The sequence below is a fragment of the Mirounga leonina genome, unplaced genomic scaffold (genome assembly GCF_011800145.1).
Source record: "Mirounga leonina isolate KUSES-001 unplaced genomic scaffold, KU_Mleo_1.0 Mir_154, whole genome shotgun sequence".
NCBI classification, from domain to species: domain Eukaryota; kingdom Metazoa; phylum Chordata; class Mammalia; order Carnivora; family Phocidae; genus Mirounga; species Mirounga leonina.
This window is the reverse complement of record NW_023270389.1, coordinates 13710221-13731197: the sequence shown is the minus strand read 5'-3', so window position 1 is coordinate 13731197 and position 20977 is coordinate 13710221. Positions and strand designations below refer to the sequence as shown.

The 20977-nt window shown below is 36.6% G+C and overlaps 1 protein-coding gene across 1 annotated transcript in view; it reads left to right on the top strand.

Annotated features, from left to right (window-relative positions):
- SPATA17 (spermatogenesis associated 17) overlaps positions 1-15076 on the top strand; it is a 166398-nt gene extending 151322 nt beyond the window's left edge. The window contains exon 10 of the mRNA XM_035010125.1: positions 14994-15076. Coding sequence (XP_034866016.1) covers positions 14994-15074 — 81 coding nt within the window. The 3' untranslated portion in view covers positions 15075-15076. The remainder of the gene's footprint in view (positions 1-14993) is intronic.
- Positions 15077-20977: the final 5901 nt, after the last annotated feature.

The following is a 20977-nucleotide window of genomic DNA, read 5'->3' as shown; positions in this document are numbered from 1 at the left end:
ATTTAAAAAAACTTGTAAGAAAAAAACGGTGTCAGAACTATTGACATTTTTATAGCTTGACAAAAATTAAACATAATTAAAATGAAATATTTGTTGCACAAATTAAACGGCAATTAATATGTTTTCTGCCAGTGCTTGAAGGGTAAGATGAAAATGGTGTTGTTAGTAGACTCCCTGCTGCGAGACTAATTTCTTGATTTTTATACCACACGTTATCACAGACATTCTCACAGTAAAAGAGTAAACCAACAAGTAAAAAAACACTGTTTGATGAAAATGGTATACAGGAGGAGATAGACTGGCTTTTATGAAGGCAAAAATCCGATGACTAGTTGATTCCAAGGGTAAGATTTGTACTTTTAAAGCCATTAAAATAAGTAGAAAATTGCCCTTCACTTTAGTTAGCTATGCCTTTTAAATTAGCCAGTTTATTGTTTAGGGGGTGTTTGCATTTTCAGCAGGTAATTAGAAAAGGAACAAGATATGTTATGCAGAGGCCTCCCCTCCAGCTAACCAAGAAACAATAATAAATCCCATCACAAAAACTTAGATGTGAACACTTTCAAGGAAAGTGGAGGAAGACACATCTTTACTTCTTTTGTAGGGGGTTCACTTTTTCTCATTGGAGCCCACAATCAAAAAAAAAAAAAATCTAACCTTGACTAAAGTTAGTTATTGCTATTAAAAAAAAAAAATTCTGCAGTTGCCACTTATCCAGATAATGCATCAAGTATTATTTCTATGTGAATATTTTTCTGGCTAATTACATTTTGACATTGACACCATTTATGGTTGAATGAAAGAAAGAAGTAGCCATTAATAGTCCTCTTTATTCCCCCAAATGCCTGTCTTGGGCCGTGCTACCTTAAGGAATGCCAGTGCACCAGTGGGAATTAGAAGCTATGGGCTAGGCCCCAGCTCTGGCTGACTGGTGCACACCTACCCCTTCCTGGGGAGCCGGAAAGGTGTCAATGCATGTTGCATGAGGACAGCATTAGCCTTGGCAGTGCCCATTGAAGATGTGATGAGTGGAGCTCTGTTCATAGACGACAAGGCCACAGGGCCCCTTTCGCACTGCCTACAGAGAAGAGGGAATGAACGAGATAGGTTAGGCAAAGGCCTCCACTCCAGCTAACCAAGAAATACTAATAAATCCCATCAAAAAACTTGCTTGATGCTTACCAACATTAGGCACTGCTAATGCCAAATGCACAAACAGGTGTCAGACATCAGGAAATTTTGCCCTCCAAAAGTCTTAGGGCAGATAAATCGATCTTTTTAGGATAGCTTGTGGATTTGGGTTACTTGAAATGACACTAATGTTGTAGTGACAAATTTGGTGGTTGCAGTGATGCTTTTAGTTTGCATGGTTACATTCTCATCTCCTTCAAGTTCGTTCTCAAATGTCATCCGAGAGCAGGCTTTCCTGACCACGTGATTTGAAATTGCAGGCCCTTACCTCGGCCCTTCTCCCTCCCCTGTTTCATTTTCCTTCATAGTGATGGGGAAGAACTGTCTCACTGAGTTGAAGAATGAATCTTGCGGATAACGGAGATCGAGTAAAGTGATAGAAGTTTATTAAGTGAAGATACAGAAAAAGCTCTCAAGAGCGAGAGGGGTCCAGACAGGGTTGCCAATGAGGGCCTTTAGGGTTGGTCTTTTATAGGAAGCTAACCAGGGAACTTAAATCCTTTTAACATTTCTACTGATAATCACCATTGAGCAAGGACTAGTGATAACACCTTCAATGGCTTACTTCCTTTTTAGGGTCCGGTTATTCCCTGTTGGTCTTAGGTGATTATCATAAAAAAAGACACCCACCCCACACCCCTAGGGCAGGGTGGTCCAGTTTGTTCTCTTTTCTCTGGTTTCCCCACACCTCCACATTTTTGGGATTTCTGAGCCTGATGACATAGCCCCCTATCTTATCTCTCCCTACCTAGCCTTGCCTGCCCCTTACTCAATAGCACTTATTATCTGACTGATTTATTTGCTTATTGTCTGTCTGTAGTTACTAGAAATTTAAGTTTCATGAAGATAGGAATTTTTGCCTGACTGATTCATTGTTGTATCCTCATAGCCTAGAGTAGTGCTTGGCCTAAGTAGTCATTTAACACTTTTTTTTTTTGAAAGAAAGGAAGAAAGAAAGAAAGAAAGAGTGAAACCAATTATTTAAAAGGAGCAGAAAGAAATTAAATAAATATGATAACTCCTGGTGATAATATGAAAATCTAGGTTCAGTAGAGGGTTATGAGAATTCTGTTCATTGAAAGCTTCATTTATACTTTATTTTAATCTCAGAGAAATTATACTGAAATGAAAACCTCTTCATAAAACTAAAACTAAAATATCAGGGGACACCTGGGTGGCTTGGTTGGGCATCTGCCTTCAGCTCAGGTCATGATCACAGGGTCCTGGGATCGAGTGCCACATCAGGCTCCTTGCTCAGCAGGGAGCCTGCTTCTCCCTCTCCCTCTCCCTGCTGCTCCCTCTGCTTGTGCTTGCTGTCTCTTTCTCTGTCTGGCAAATAAATAAATAAAATCTTTAAAAAAAAAAAAAACTAAAATGTTAGATTATAATTGTTATACAGTTAGTAGTCTCAAAAAGTCATTTGCAACACATTCTATAAAGAATAGTAAACAGTACTGTGAATCCCTTAGTTCATATTTTTATTCGTATTCTCGTTCATTCATTTTTTTCATTCAGCATAGTTTGTGCCCTAAGAGGCATGGTATCTATAGTATTCTATAGAATATACAAGCCCACACAACAGTGAGGGCATCATGATAGAGCTTGACTGTGGAGTAGGCATAGGGTGGATTCTCATATTTGAGCTGGTCATGATCTGTAAGGTCAGCATGAACACTGTGTCAGCAAATACAGAACCACTGCTCCTAAGGGGAGTATAGGGTTAGGTCCCTGAGAGCCTGTGGTCCACATTTTTATCAACTAACCAATACATAACATTGTTTTATGTGTGTTTCTGTTTAAATTCATTAAATATATATTATTGATTCATTAACATCTAACTCCTGGCTAACAGCACTGTAACTGCTGCCTGAAAGCCGATTATCTAACAAACATCTTTTCTCCTCAAGGAACATAGTAGCCTTCTTGCATCTAGGAACACTAGACAGCAATCCGGCTCTGTGCTTGGGGTCCATTTTGAACAGTGAAATCACCCAGCAACAAGCACAAAAAGATGAAAAAGGTAGTACTAAAATTAGAACACAAAGGGACACTTGTTTACAGCGTAAGAGCTGAAATTACAAAGCAGGCCTCAGCTGCAATGTGTACATCAGGTGACTCAGCTTTTTTGCTACTCTGCTTATATCTGTGAGTGAGTATGAAAGCACTGTGGGTATTGATTTGGAGGTTACAAATGAATTTTACTAAATTTGCAAATAAGGAATCTGAATAGTGAGGATCAATGTTTAGTGTTCTTATAAAGAAGATCATTGAACACATTGCTCTGGGTATTTACTGGTGAATCTGGGCATTATCATCTTTGCAAAACAGAGTCACAATGAGAAATCCTGTATTTCCATTCAGTCATGATTTATTGAGTCCTGATGGGTCAGGCACTGTAATGGCTGGTAATATAACATAGAAGACAAATACACCCTCCTGTTCATTTGCCGTAGAGCTCATAGATGAGTATCAGTTACCACTTTTTCTCTATTGTCTCCTTTTCTTCTCCTTCTCTTCCTCCTCTTTCTTCCTCTTCTCTCCTTCCTCTTCTTCTTCTTCTCCTCCTTCTCCTCCTTCTCTTTCCCCTTCTCCTCCTTCTTCTCTCTCACTCTCTCTCTCCTTCTCCCTGCCCTCCTGATTTCTGTCTCTCCCCCAAATACTTTTAGACTCAGATTACTGAAGGTACTGAGGGAGCTGGGCTGGAAAATGGAACTAACTGGAAAATGGAACATTTCAGAGTGTGTAGCAGACTTTAGGAGGACCCTCTTGATGATGGAGAACCGGGCACACAGTTTACATCTCCTCTTAGTTTCTAGAGTGACAGGGTTGAATGAGAGGATAAGGAGGTGCTATTCCAGAAGGCTCACACTTTGAGCAGATTTGTGGTTTCCCCAAGGCCATGTCTGTTTATTATCATTCAGTCATTCCTTCAGCCAAGTAATATTTACCAAGCCCCTACCATACACTGTGCTAAACCTTGGGAATACAATTGTGAAAATAGTGTGGCCAGTCTTTTAGTAGTTATTTCCCCTCTTGAGAGTGGTCTTAAAGTACCAAATTACCTAAAGGCATTCAGTTTCTTTCCTGCTAAGAAACACGCAGTATTTAAGAATGTCACAATCCTGGTTTCAGTTGTTATTCTCCACTCTAAGTGGTTTTCTTTCTTTCTTTTTTTTTTTTTTTAAGATTTATTTATTTGAGAGAGAGTGTGAGTGCATGGGGGTGGGGCGCAGGGGGCGTGCGGTTCACAGAGGGAGAGGGAGAGAGAATCCCAATCCATGCAGAACACAGAGCCGACACGGGGCTTGATCTCACAACCCTGAAATCAGGACCTGAGCTGAAACCAAGAGTCTGACATTCAGCCAACTGCACCGCCAGGCTCCCCTGTAAGTGGTTTTCCTTAAGCCATTTCGATATTCTCTCTGAACACTTTTGCAGCCCATTTTCCAGTACACTAACCATAGGCAAGCCCGAACTTTCCCTTTAATGCTAGGTTCATATAGCATTCCCCTCTATTTAAAATGGACTCTCTTTCTATATGAAAATAATGTTCCTGGAACCTCTTACCCTGATATCATTAGCTTTGTTACCAAACCAACTAAAAGGCTACAGATCATTCTAACTACAACATTGTATCTAGTTGGATGTTCCATTTTAGTGACTTTTATTTAGATGACATTTTTACTGTTTTTAGTTGAAATTAAATAGATAAGGCCACATTTTATATGTATAAATATATTTCTATATCTAGATCTATTCCTTCTGATATATCTTTATATCCTATATCTCTTTGATTGTGGCCATAATACATATACACCATAATGAAATGAACTGGTCAAACAAGAAACTCCATTATTTATCCTTCACTTTTACATATCTGGCTTGCCATTTCCCACCTGTGCATTTATAACCAAGGCTATAAAGATGGAGGAGGAGTATCTGTTATCACTTTTTCTCTACTTTATTGTCTCCTTTTCTTCTCTTCCTCCTCTTTCTTCCTCGTCTCTCCTTCCTCTTCTTCTTCTTCTTCTCCTTCTCCTCCTTCTCTTTCCCCTTCTCCTTCTAATAAAAGAAAACAGATAAAACTATTAAAACTATAGCAGATAAATCTGTTAAGAAGAAAGATATATAAAAATGGAAAAAGATTCAATAGAAACTCAAATATATAATATTAGATTTCAGATGTACCCACATTAAAATAAAAGTAGGAATGTGTATACCAAAGTCAAATATAAATGACCTTTGAATAAGTAGCTATTTAGGATTATTCATTCACAACTATTCCTTCCGCCCTCCCACCCCCATCTAAGGGTATCTAAGAATTTCTTAGTTTGGAAATAGCTAACACTTATGAAGTCCTTGCTATATGCCAGGCACTGTTTTAAATGCTTTATGTGTATGAACTCATAATCATTGTAACAATCCTATGAGTAAAGTGTTATTATTTTCGTGTTATTTCATCTTTTTCAAATGAAAAAACAAGAATTGCAGAGGTTAAATTAGTTGTCCAGGATCACAGAACTCTTAAGAATAAAGCTGGAGGGGCGCCTGGGTGGCTCAGATGGTTAAGCGTCTGCCTTCGGCTCAGGTCATGATCCCAGGGTCCCGGGATCGAGTCCCGCATCGGGCTCCCTGCTCTGCAGGGAGCCTGCTTCTCCCTCTGCCGCTCTCTCTCTCTCTCTGTCTGTCACGAATAAATAAATAAAATCTTAAAAAAAAAAAAAAAAAAGAATAAAGCTGGATTTCAAACCCAGGCAGCTTGGCTCCAAAGCAATACTACTTCAGAGTAGAAGTGGTAAGTTTTCAAACCACTCTGGTAAATACCATCAGTGACATGCTAAGCATAATGTAATATGCAAATGAATTTGGTTTCCTTTCCACGTTCAGACTGAGGATGCATCATGAACTCGGTATCAGCTAAAAATGGTTTCTTTGGGAAAATACACAAATGGTTAATTGAAAGAGTAACATGATAAATCCTAAAGCTGTGGGATTGAGAAGAACACAAATAGAGAACACTTTAGGATGTTTTCCCAAAAACACAGAGTGAACAGGGAGAAGACACTAACTCCTACAACCTTTAACCATATTCTTTTGTCAAAACTATAGAACTGCTCATGCCTTCAGAGCATCTTCCACATGTAATGAGAGCACAGTTTGATTGTACGGGAATAATGCCAGGCTGTCTTTTAAACCTGCCTATGAACTCTCGTTTGAAGACTATAGAAAATGCCAAGTGCAAACTAGACTTAACTGTGATCTCATTCAGGAAGTATTTTCAGTTAAAATAGTATTTAGTATTCAGCTAAAAGTTCTTGCCACACGCTCTCTCTTTTTTTTTTTTTTTAAGTTCTAAGAGAAAAATCTTTGCAATGCTTTAGAGCTATTTTTTTGAATATTTTTTAAGTAAATTTAAGCTGAACAGTATGTGCGTAACCTTTGATTTCTGTCTTGTCCTTCCAATCTCTCCGGAGGTTTTGTTTGCTGTAGTGTTATTGGCCCTGTCCTGCTTACCAACATTGAAGCTGGTTGTTTAAGTATTCAGTTGTGAGTATCTGGTGAAAAACCTTAAATAACTAGATAAACAACCCAGCTGCCAACCTAAAGTAATCTTACACTTAGTGGGTGAGTGGCCCAGGAAATTTGCTCTTTGTCATTTTGACTTGGGTTTGAAAATGGACCTGGGCTGCATTCCAGCTCAAAGAGCCGTTCACTTCCAAAGACTCCTAAATTGTCCCAAGGAGCTCATTTTAGCAGTGGATTATTTGTGTTTGGCTGGGCATCCTAATAGCAAAAGCTGTCTGCTTTGGCAAGCAAAGGCTATGGCAGGATTTAGAATTACTGTCCCTAGTGTTTTTCTTGATGAGGTTATTTTTTCAGAAAAGCAATTCCCCACCCCCCATTTAAAAAGTGACACTGCGTGAGTATTGTGCAGGTGGTTTTCTTGAGCTCATAAAGAGCTTCCCATGGCAGGGTGGCCTGTTTTATGTATCAGAGGCAAATTTTAAACAAATGAGAACCAGCACCAGATTTTCTCCAAAACCAAAGCTGTATTAATGGCATATTCATCTTTTCCTATACCAGAGGTAACAGTTACTGGTTAGCGAGGGCCAAGTAAGAATCTGGGGTTTTAAATGAAAAAAAAAAGAATGATAAAGAATTTATGAAAATTTTTCTTTTGGGGATAGAAAGTGTAGGTACTTGAAGAGTCAATGCCTGTTTATCTACACAACTGTAAATGCCTATTGTCTGACTTCCACTCGCCTGTGAGTGCCCCTGGGAAGACACTAAGTTTTGGTCACCATCAATTGGAAGCTGACTAGCACAGGACCTACACACTGTAGATGTTCAGACATTAGTGGAAGGCACGGTGAGACTATAATGCAGGATTAAGTCACGCTTCATTCGTTGTATTAGAGGAGTCCAAAATTAAGTACACAAGAAGATCCACAGGAATGAAGGAAGAACATGTTAGAATTTCTACTTATATTGAGTTTTACCTCATTTGTATACCTGTTTAACATGTCATTTTGCTATCATAGTATTATACATGTAAAATTTAAAACAAATAACTAGACATATATTAAGAGTGCTTGCTCAAAATATCTTCACTGATGGGGGTTATGATCAAAATCTTTTGAGTCCTGCTTTACTTCGTTACTGCTCCATAATTTGTCTCTCATGGGTGCCAGTGGAATTTATTTAATTTGATTTTTAAAGAACACAATAGGTAGAATATGAATAGACTTCCTGGTTAATCTTTACAACAACCCTGTGAGACAAATATCTCCATTTTATAGAAGATGAAACAATGAGTTAGGAAGTGCTTCCTGTGCTATTATTTTCTGGAATAATTTAAACAGAATTGGTATCATTTCTTCCATATTTGGTAGAATTCATCAGTGAAATCATCTGGGCCTGTTTGGGAAGATTAACAATTATTGGTTCAATTTTTTAAATAGATATAGGCCTATTCAGGTTATCTATTTCTCCTTGTGTGAATTTTAGTAGGTTGTATCTTTCAAGGAATTGGTCTATTTCACCTAAGTTATCGAATTTATGATCATAGAGTTGTTCATAATATTCCTTTATCGTCCTTTTAATATCCGCGGGATCAGTAATGATGGTCCATTTCTGATCTCTGGTATTAGTAATTTGTGTCTTCCCTCTTTTTTTTTAGCCTGGCTAGCTGTTTATCAATTTTACTGGTCTTTTCAAAGAACTGGCTTTTGGTTTTGTTGATTTTCTTTATTGAATTCCTGTATTCAATTTCACTGATTTCTGCTCTGATTTTATTTTCTTCTGCTTACTTCAGATTTGATTTATTCTTTCTCCAGTTTCCTAAAGTGAAAATTTAAATTAGTGGTTTCTGCTATATGCATTCAATGCTATAAATTTCCCTCTAGGCACTCCTTTTGCTGCATCCCACAAATTTTGATAAGTCGTATTTTAATTTTCATTTAGTTAGAAATATTTTCTTATTTTTCTTAATGCTTCCTCTTTGACCCAAGTGTATCTAGAGGTATTTTGTTTAACCTCCAAATATTTGGGGATTTTTCAACTACCTTTCTGTTACTGATTTCTAGTTTAACTCCATTGTGATCTAAGAGTATACTTTGTATGATGTTTATTCTTTTGAATTTGTTGAGGTGTATTTTATGGCCCCGAATGTGTTCTGTCTTGGTGAATGTTCCATGTGAGCTTGAGAAGAATGTGTCGGCTATTGTTGTCTATAAATGTCAGAGTTGATTGATAGCTGTTCTTTTCAACTGTATACTTACTGATTTCCTGCCTGCTGGATCTGTCAGTTACTTAGAAAGGGATGTTGAGATCTCTAACTACTACAGTGACTTTTTCTCATTGCAGTTCTATCAGTTTTGCTTCATGTATTTTGATGCTCTGTAGCTAGGCACATACATATTGAGGATTGTTATGTCTTCTTTGAGAATTGACCCCTTTATTGTGAAATACCCATCTTTATCCCTGCTAATTTATTTACTCTGAAGTCTATTTTGTCTGAAATTAATATAGTTACTCCAGCATTCTTTTAGTTAATGTTAGCATGGTATATCTTCTCCATCCCTTTACTTTTAATCTGCTTATATTTTTATTTTTATTTAAAGCAGGTGTCATGGAGCCAGCATATAATTGAATCTTGTTTTTGTCCACAGTCTTTGCCTCTTACTCATGTATTGAGACTTTTCACATTTAAAGTGATTGTTAATATAGTCAGATTAATTTTTTTTAAAGATTTTATTTATTTGACAGAGAGACACACAGTGAGAGAGGGAACACAAGCAGGGGGAGTGGGAGAAGGAGAAGCAGGCTTCCCACGGAGCAGGGAGCCTGATGCGGGGCTCGATCCCAGGACCCTGGGATCAGGACCTGAGCCGAAGGCAGACGCTTAATGACTGAGCCACCCAGGCGCCCCAATATAGTCGGATTAATATCTACTCTACTTGTAGCTGTTTTCCATCAATTATGTTGTTCTCTGTTGGTCTTTTCTTTCTGTTTTGTTTTTGCTTTCCACTCTTTCAGGCTTCTCTAGTTTTATTCAGCATTTTATATGATTCCATTTTCTCTCCTCTCTTGGCCTATCAGTTATACTTCTTTAAAAAAATTTTGTGTGTTTTTGCTCTGCAGTTTGGAATATACATATGACTCATTGAAGTCCACTTTCAAATAACACTGTACTGCTTCGTAAGTAGTTCGACTACCTTATAACAGATTATTCACAACTCCCCCATCCCTTAAAACATTGCAGTCATTCATTTACCTCATCCATAAGCTGTAGTCACTGATTATGTTTTATTATGTATATTGTACATATTATGTATTTATTATGTATTATATATGTATAATATTATTTTGAAGAAAATGGTTATCTGAAAGGTAATTAAGAAAAATGAAAATAAAAGGTTTTATTTTACCTTCATTTATTTCTTCTCTAATGCTCCTCATTTCTAACCTATTTTGTTTTCCTTCTCTCTGATAACTTAAACGTTTTCTTTCTTTAGAAAAGAAATTGCATTTCTTGCATAGTAGGGCTACCTGTGACATTTCTTCATTTGTTATCAAAATATTTGTTTGTCTGCAAGTCTTTGTTTCTCCTTTACTTTTGAAGGATAATTTCTCTGGATACAGAATGGTAGGTTGGTGATTTTTTTCTTTTAACACTTTCTTACTCCATTCTCACTTGCATGGTTTCTGCAGAGAAGTCCAATGTAATTCTTATCCTTGTCCCTCTATCTGGAAGGTGGGTTTTTTGCCCTTTGCCTTTTTTCAATATTTTTTTCTTCGTATGGTTTTCTGCAGTTTGAATATGACATGCTTGGGTGTAAATTTTTGATGTTCTCTGAGCTTTCTGAATCTGGTTTCATGTCTGTCATTAATTTAGGAAAAAGCTTCTAATATTCTGTTCCTTTTTTATGTCTTCTCCTTCTGATATTCCCAGTATGCCTAAGTTATACCTAGTGTGATTATCTAACAGTTCTTGCATATCTATTCCATATCTTGCATATGCTAGTCCATCTTTTTCATTCTCTTTTCTTTTTGAATTTCAGCTTTGGAAGTTTCTCCTGACATATCTTCAAGCTCTCTGATTTTTTCTTCAGCCGTGTCATTTCCTTCTGAATCCATCAAAGCCATTCTTTATTTCTCTTATAGTGTTTTTTATTTGTAGTATTTCCTTGGGTTCTTTTTTAGTTTTCATCTCTCTGCTTACATTACCCATGTGTTCTTGCAAGTTGCCCACTTTTTTACATTAGCACCTTTAGCATATTAATCATAGTTGAATCCCTGGTCTGATAATTCCAAAATTTCTGCGTATCGGAGTCTGTTTCTGATGTCTGACTTGCCTCTTCAGATTTGAGTTTTTTGGGGTTTGTGGTGGTGGTTGTTGTTTGCCTTTTAGCATGAGTTGTAATTTTTTGTTGGACACTAGACATGATATATCAAGTGGAAAAAACTAAAGTACCTAGGCCTTTAGTGTGAGCTTTTATGTTTTCTGCCAAGGAATTAGGCTATTCCCTGTTGACTATAGCTGTGGTGTCAGAGCTAAAATTTTCTTTAGTGTCCTTTTTCTTCTCTCCCTTGTTTTCTTTGAGTGTCCCTAGAGACTCTTAAATGGGGTCTCAGGCTTGCAGTTATTTTGGCTGTGATCTCCTGTTATTACACAGGAGCCTAATGATGTGGTGGTAAATTGTGGGGAGGGGAAATGTTCCATAGTCTTCTGATTAGGTCTCAGTCTTTTAGTGAGCCTTATTTCTCTTCCCTCAAATCGGTCAGGCTTTGTGATCCCCCAGGCTGGTAAAATAGTTTCACTGAGGACACGCCTTATTAAGAAGAACAGAGGCTCTGGGAATATTCCCAAATGGCTACTTTTCCCCCCCCTCTGCGGGAAGTAAGAGTGAGGTTCACAGTGAGAACCTGGTAGGCCTCCTACTAGTAAAACTCAGGATAGCATGGGAGCCCCTCTGTGATGGGGCCCCTCAGAGTTCTTAACTCTCAACGGGCCCACACTGAGCCACCAGCAATTTGTCAATTATAGTTGAAGGTATTCCTCTGAGATTGTCTTCAGTGCACTTCTCTTCCTGAGCTTCTGCTCCCAGGAAGTTGTGATCCTCACTCTCTGCCTATCTCTCCCATTTTCAGAGCAGAAGTTTGCCCTGTGACCTCGGTTTTCTGATGGATTTAAGAAGAGTTGATTTGAAATCTGTTCAGCTTTTACCTGTTGTGATGATGGGAGTGATGACTTCCAAACTCTTTACATATTGAACTGGAAACTAGAGTCCAGATGAGTAAACAAATTCAGGTAGATTAAATACCTCAACCAAGCTAAAAACACTAGTAAGTGGTAGTCCAGGGATTCCCACCTGGTTCTGGGTAGACTAGACCTTGGAGTAGGGCCCAGCACATGTTTGACAAATGAATCAATGGCCCCAAGGCCAGGCCAGAGCCCTTTCCACTATATCATACTACCATTGTCAAAAGTACAGTGATTAGATGACGTCTAGGGTTCAGAGAATAAAAAAAATAAAATAACCAAATGAAAACTTCCCTCAATAAAAAAAATAAAAGAATGGAACATTCTTAAGGATATTAGTGAAGGAAACAAAAAATTACTTACATAACAAGGGAAAGAATTACTATAAAGTAAGCCTAATCAGCACTAGAATACTTTGGTCAAATGTGGACAACTAACTGAGATGTTAGAGGGAAAGAAAGCTCAGACTACCCCATTTCCATTTTTATCAGTTTAGTAAACTACTTCTAGACAGGTGTTCAGAATATGAAAGTGGTTTACAAGACAGATGCAAAGGGGATTTGGAAAGTGAGGCCTTTGGAGGAAGAGCACTCTGTGTCTAGAGAAGAAGAAGCTGGGGGTCCGTTGAATAGGCCTCCAAGCATATGAAGAGCAGGCCCACCTCTACCATTTACAGAGCACAAGGCCAGAACAATGGAAGCCACGCATCATATGACAGATTGAAAAGTTACAGATCAGGTTAACTGTTAAATAAATATGTTCTGTCATTTACCATAATAAAAATACTTTTATAACAACATCAAGAACTACATGTAAAATTAAGACTGAAAGTTGGCAAGATATCAAAGACAACAGAATTTACTAATTGTTCCCATGACTAGGTTACCTGTTGGTGGGTCTATAATGTTTGGTTGAGTAATAAAATAAAGACACACATAAATTATGCATAATATGTATTCCATATAATTTATTTTCTTGCATTTATTTCAGCAGAATCATTGATTATATTTTTATTTTTTAAGTTTTTATTTAATTATATTTTTAGAATCAAGATTTTGATTTATTACATTATCAATAATGATATAAGCTGGATTTTAAAAGAAAATATAAATCTAAAGCATATACAGTTTGAATACATTTTTAGCAAGTGTAAATTACTGTAAAAAACAAATTTAAACTTATTTACATGTCTTAAAAATGAGTTATTTTATTCAGAATTATCTATTATGTCAAAATGAGGAATAAATATAATTAATAAATATCAAAAGTTTAAACTAAGATCATTTAGATAAAAATTAACCTTTTCATTTACTTTTTTGAAATTTAAATTGTGTGTATTTATAAAACTAAAACTATTCACAGTTCTAGGTATCTGAGTTCATCAAGTACCTACATAAAAAATCACTACCATGCTTCACGCATATGCCTAAACTTCATACATTCAAATTTAAGAGTAATTTGAATTATTTACTATTGCAAAATATTCCTGCTATGTCAAGGACAACTCTCGTAAATACGGTATCAATTCCTGAGTACCTCTAGAATCACAATTTGGACTAAAAAGAAAGCAAAAGTATGGATGTTCGGAGCCACAGAAAAATAATCCTTCATCATATGAAGTTCTATTGCATTTATGCTATCCAAGAGGAAGGATTTTATTCAAATTAATTAAATTAGTTTTTTTATCTAAGCATCTTTGTCACTTAAATTCTTTTCATCCTTGAAAGCAGTGTCTGTTACAGCATAACTGTCCTTCATGTCACTTGGGCTTAGTCACTTTTATTTCACTAACACAGAGCAACAGATGTGAGCTTCTCCCTGGGGCCTGAACAGCGTCAGTCATAAAAGCAGGTATTTAGGGTTAAGAGCGCTGCTGGGCCAGAGTAGAGAGCCGATGGCAGAGACACTTGTGTGTTCTTCAATACATTTATGTTTTGCGTGTTTGTAATGTACAAACTCTCTAAAAGAGGTGGGCTCAGGGTGGAGGTCCTGCTTTCCAAGGTTTTCTTAAAGGGAAAAAAACAAAAACTGTCCCAAATCATCTCCATTATGGATAGGCCTCCCATAGGAGGAGACACATATGCTTTTATCTAGTCTGACCATTTATTTACAGTATTCACTGTTGATTTAGTACTTTACTTCTTTAATTTATTTGCCTTTTTACCATGCATGAAGAGCATTCATTTCTGTCCTCAATCAAATGTGGCTTCTCTGGCTACTGAGTAAAAGAATGCTTTTGCCCTCTAAACTTCTGTAGCATTTCTTTGAAACAACACTGTAGTACTTAGCACAGTATATCACCTTTCTCATTTCATTCATTCAGTCAACAAATCTTTATTTTTTACAAAACAAAGTGCCTACTCCTATGAAGCTTATATGTTCATGTGGGACACAAAATAAATAGACATGTAATATCAAGGAGTGGTAATTAAGAAGATAGAGGCCAGTTGAGGTGATAGAAAGTTTCAGGAGTGCTATTTTGTATATACAGGTAGTCTAGGAGGGCCTCTTTGAACAGAGATGTCATAAAAGGAGGGAATGAGCCATGAAAATAACTGGAGATAGGGCTGTCTAGGTGGAAGCATCTATAAGTATAAAGACTGAGAGGAAATGTGTCCAGTAAACAGAAGTGTTACTGAAGAACGGTAAATGAGGGGAAATGCAGAGGCAAATAAGCCACATCAGAGAAGGACCCAAAAGCACAACTATGCGGGGACCTTATAGGTCAAGGTAAAAAATACAGATTTGTGAGTTCCTTGAAGACAGGTAAGTGCGTCTGGTCTTTGCATTCTCAGAGGTTTTTAATAGTACCACCCATAGCTATGGTAAGCCATGTGTCTAAGGAAGCTTCGGTATGTCTGGCTTTCAACTGATAAAAATTAACTGCCAATTTTGTCTTATTTGAGGATATGATGGGAAATTTGAAGTGCGGTTAAATATCTGTCTATAAATTTAATATGATATAAGTTATAAAATAATAATAACAATACAAAGTCAATAAGATCTCTGTGGTAATCTTTGATCTTTTTCTTCCCAGGATTTCCAAACTGTATTACCATCATTTGATCTCTTCTCAAAGTATGGAAAATTATATTCAAAGGCTGGACAAATTATCTAAAGGTATGCATTTTTGCTAAGAAGTACTTCAAAAAGTATATTAAAAACATTTTAAAAAATCAAATGAGATTGACTTTAACTCTCAAGCATTTTTAAAACCATGATATAATATTTATATATAATAAAACTCCATTTTTCATTCTAATTTAATGGTTTTTAACATTCAAAAATCATGGATTTTATTTTTCAAAGCTCTTCTCCAAAACAGACTCAAAATACATTAAGAAATAGGATTGACAAAAATCTGAAGTAGTCTTTTTTTAAGTTAATTAATACAATAAAAGTTTTACATAATGCAATGAAAAAATATTGGTAGTGTCCAAAAGCTAAAATAGTTTAAAATACTGTTTTCAGTATGTGTGTTATTTGAAGTATGAGTTGTCTTTAGGGGATTCCAAATAAAGAGTGTCGAGGATCTCTGATTATCAAAGTTTACAGTATAGAGAAGAACAGAGATACCCACATAAACTTCAAGATCACAAAATGAACTCTCAGTGAAAACTGTTGAATTGCTGAGTTTTAGAATAGGAGGTGATTATAATCAAAGTAAGACTAATAGGTATTCTGGCACTTTCAGCATAATGTAAAGGAGGTATCAGATGAAGAGAGCAAAAACCACTATAGTTGAAGGGAAAGAGGCAGGAATGCAAGATCACGCTGGGTGGAAGTCCCCGGTATCCTCCCACACCAGGAAGCGAGGGGAAAGCACTGGTCCGTTGGAAAGAGCACAGAGTAGATTCCAGCAACTTATGTTTGTTCTGTAGACTTAGTGTTAGTGTCACTCCTCCCCCACTTACAACCTCGGATGCTTCAACTCAAAAATCAGTGTGTTAAATGTAGATAGTAGTATCTACCTCTTAGCTACTCCAAAGGAATATAGGAAGGGAAATATGAGATATTCTGAGCTAATAGAAGAACATAGTGCCAAGCGGAATTGCAGTTTCAACGGTTTATAAAGTTCCATTACATACGGGAACATTTACCTAGGATTTGTGATTCACAGTATGCAGCAGTGGAAATAAAATTTTTCATATCTGTGTATGACTTCAGATATTAGTTCAAAGATATAGCCTGGAAGAAATCAGAGAGGGAGACAAACCGTGAGACCCTGGACTCCGGGGAACAAACTGAAAGTTACAGAGGGGAGGAGGGTGAGGGGATGGGTAGCCAGGTGACGGGTATTAAGGAGGGCACGTGTTGTGATGAGCACTGGGTGTTACACGCAACTAGTGAATTGTTGAACAGTACATCAAAAAATAACGATGTACTATATGTCGGCTAACTGAACATAATAAAAAGAAAAGATACAGCCTGTTTATAATGGTGAAAGGTTGAAAACAATGTGTATACTCAGTATATGGTAAGTTAGATAAATAAGACATAAATGCAATACTATGAAGACATTAAAAATGATAACATAGATCCTTACCTCTTAATTTGAAAAAATGCCTGTATTTCTAAGAAAAGAAGGCTGGATTCAAAAGAACCTGTGTAGTACGAATCCTTTAAAAAAGGTTGTGTGTGTGTGTGTGTGTACACATATATAATGTGTGTGTATGTATAAAAACACTTGCATGCACTTACTTGTATATTACATGTATATGTATACATTCTTATAAGGCAAAATGTTAATGATAGTTATCTCTAGATAGTGAGATTATGATTACCTTACCTTTTTGGGTGATAGTTCTTTGTGGCCTCATTTTATAAAATTTGTATCTAATCAGACAAAAGCAAAGTGTTAAAATACTCCAAAAGGGACTACTTGCTCTTCTCTACCAATTACAAAAACACCTTGACTTTATTCTTTTCAATCATAATAATTTAGAGACAATTATCTTTTTTTCTAAAGACAAAATAATTACTTGCTAAATTGTTTATAAAGAAGACAAGGATGAGTAACAAATGTTTCACATTACTTTTAATTAAAAAAAGTGCACAATGCACAGATATGTGACAGAAATATGCGATAGAAATTTTTTAAAATGTTTGCTAATGCTTCCCTTGGATTTTTAACTATTTTGTAAATTGAAAATATTATCAAAATGTCATCTCCTCTTCTTGGAAAGGAAATTAATGTCTAGTGTTTAATTTTGGTAAGTGAAGGGTAGCAGCCTTAGCTGAAGCTCTCTTATTAAGATTTAATTTCACCAAATACAACAAAGTGCTTCTGTTTGTAAAGAAGACCAAGACAGGGACACTTACACCAAAGTGTTGAATAAAGATGCCATAGTAATTTTTAGAGCTATCTATTTGATTGCTTCAGCTTCAAGGTAGTTCATCACTTCACTATAATTCATCCTACATTGCCTCTTACCCCCATACTACATTTTCCCATCAGTCCGATTAGAATAGTGATGCCTTTACCAGATTAATCTTTCTTTCCTTAGCATGTCTGCCTTTTGGATACACAGAGCCTACACTACCCATTTTGATTAATACACTAAGATTTCCGCCACTGAAATTGCTGAGAGTGAATTAGATTTTAAACACACACGTATTTTAAAATCTATTCTCTGACTAGAATATGACTCCTTTTAATTTCTTTAGTTTTCCTTTGTAACTGGTCGTTTTTGTAACCTTTGATAGTTTCCTAAAGGCAGCTTGGTTGAAATCACATTTACCATATTGTGTCAAGGGTATGAATTGCCTTGCTGCCTTTTTAGCTACATTCATCTTTCCAGGCAGAAGAGTCTCTTTAAGGATTTGAGTGAAGAAAACTTAGCAAAATGAGGTGAAAGCATTGGTTAATCTGACATCAATGTGAGTTTTCTTGCATTATGTGCTCCTTAAGTTTTTCGCATTCTTCTTTGTGATGGGTCTTGGTCCAGGCTGTCTTTCTGCTAAAATGTGATTCAATTTTGAGACCAGATGAGTTAAGTTTTAATTAAATTATGCATGAAAACCAGTTGTACTCCCCCGCCTTTTCATAGGAATTTGGCTTATAAATGACTCAAATAGCTGAGAAAAAAATTAAAATGAAAAATAAGTTTAGTTAGGACCTGAATTAGGGAACAGGTGAAATTCTATTGTCTTTCTCCAGAAGAAATAAGGTCTTAGCAACTGTGTAAGGAAGAAGAAGTTGTGTGAGGACAAAGTAATAATCAAACATATAAGCTATATATATGCCTGTTGGGGGTTAATTTTTTAATTCAACAAGAGAAATGATTAAACCTTATCACTCAGTTTGACACTATGTGAATTTATAACCCTTTCCAATGTAGTCATAATAAATTAGCAAAAAACAAAATGAAATAAAACCCAAGATTTCTTTAGTATCTTATTCTTGACTCTGTGGTCCTTTGAATAAAGATGATGTAAGAACCCACTTGCCTTTAGGAAGACATTCTGCTGTGTTTCTCCATGACTGAGGCAGGTGGGCTGAGCATTCCATGTGTCTAATGGCACACACGATCAGCTTTGGTTACCAACATCTGCAGCAGTGTAAACAGAGATTAGAGAATAAGATAATTCCAGCAGACATGAGTCAAATCACAGTGTAGCCTCCCAGACTTTTAACTGAGCTAACTGTAAGTGAGGATGATTTAAATAGAGAATTTGAGAACTCATGTTCCTGGGTTCTTTTTCTTCTTTCATTGTACTCTTTTGTTTTTAGAAAATAAAAGAAGACAAAATGTAAAAATGAGGTTAAGGCATGAAGTGAGTGTGGAATAGAAGATCCCCACTGCCTGGAATCCTGGATTCTACTTCTATGGCTGCTGAGTAACCTTGACACAAGTCTCTTAACCTCTGAAGTGTTTCTGTCTCTCTCTGTCTCTCTGTCTCTGTCTCTCTCTTTCCCTTGCCCCTTGCCCCCTCTTTCTCTCTCATTTGTCCAAAGGAGAAATTGGAAACATCTTTGGTTCATTCAAATATCCTACAGTTCTAAAAGTAAAATAAAAACGTATCCTACAGAAAATACACTTAAACCACACTTCTTAAAGTGATTCAATAAACTATAATACTTTACATCCAACTGCTCATAAATTAATTACAGTGTGGACCTATGTACACATAGTATATGGATAGTGGGTCTTTTCCCTCTGAGAATGTCTGTCACAACCACAGCCCCTGGTGATCAAAAGTGCCATAAATGGCTCCACTGAAGTGGCCGTATTCTGACCCCATCGCCCTGGTCACAACTGATGAGACCAGTTTGGGTACCCAAGTTAAGGGCAACCAGCATGTCAGTGTGAATGATGAACATACAGACAAGACCTTATTCTTATCTTATTTTAAGACAATTCTTATCTTAGGGAAGTCCTGAATCTTTCTTACTGATTGTATGGTTTGGAACTTTCTTACTGATTCCAGTGGTTTGGAATATGAATGGTATGAAGTGGTTTGGTGTGAGAGCTCTAGCCTAAGGAAAAATAGGGACCCATCAGACCAATTAGAACCCCCTCAGGACGTTGAACTTGCAACATACAGACAAGACCAATGGGTGTGGGACCAGAAACATAGGCTCCCTCAAATAGAGAAGACATTTGCGGGTCTCTGTTGCAAAGAGAGTGAAAAGGTAATCTAGTACTAGGGTTGTACTGAGTACATTGTATTCACTTACTAAGTGGCTTCTGAATGAAAAACAAGTATCTGACTGTTTAAATTGTGAAATTTTAGAGTACACCTTCTCACCCTTTGACTCTTTCATAGCATTTAGCAGTCTATTAGGTATTTTGTAGGTGCTGGATGAATATTTATTGATTCTGGGTTCAGCACAAACTTGGGAGACAATTGGCTGGTATTAGAAAGGGTCTGAACATTGCCCACTTCAAAGCTACATGGCAAGTCTTATGATTCAGTCCATAACCTTGCCCTTGTCTGTATGATAGTCTAAGCTGGAATTTTAAACTGTTTAATGTAATGAGGCATTATGCAAGGAATTATTATTTGTGAAATTTTATAGGAAACAGATTCACTTTGAAAACAGTTAACATTAATTTAGAGCCAAATTTGGTGGGGCACCTGGGTAAGACTCTGCCTTTGGCTCAGGTCATGATCCCAGGGTCCTGTGATGGAGCCCCAGTGGGCTCCCTGCTCAGTGGGGAGTCTGCTTCTCCCTCTCCCTCTGCCCCTCTCCACCTCAATTATAACTGAGGAAAGCAATCTGTTTCATCTGGAAAACTACTTAGTTACATCAACTTATATAAAATCTCCTTCTACATTCCCAATACGAGCCACTCAAGAAAGTTAAACATAATGTCTGACCAAAACTAAGTGATAATTTGATTACCCATCTTTTTTACCAAACTCAATTCTGAATGAATATTGATCCCCATTAAAAACATGAAGAACACTGTGGATGTTTAAAGGAATATGCCTTGAGGACATTCAGAGTTGGATCTCCAGTTCTTCTGAAATCAAAATACTCATCAACTTTCTTACAGTTAATCAGGTGATGTCTTTCTCCCCCCCACCCACCTATCTCTAATTTCTTTGAGGGCAAATAACTGTCTTTCATGATAAATGCCCTCTATCCAACATCTAGCAGAGCACCTGGCACAGAGTAAAATATCTGTTGTATAAATGTTGTTAAGGAAGTTCCAAAAATCTTTCAAGGAATAGAAGCTGTAAAATAGCAGATAGCTTCCTAAAATAATGCCTATGATGACACCATTGCTCATTTGAATGCATGCTTTGTGGAATGTTATTTCTGACCAGTCTCATTTATAGTTATGTTGTATATGATTTTGATACACATTTGGATATACACGAAGTTGGTTGATCCTGAGGTCAAGTTATGATTGATGCTTGGGTAAAGTGTTCCTTCTGGGAAATAATCTTTCATATCTGTAAATTAGTAATTGTCCTTAATTATCCTTATTTATACAATATAGTATTATGGTTGTAAAGTCAAGTTTGCATTCTTTTCTTTTTTTAGTTTTTTTTTTTTTTTAAAGATTT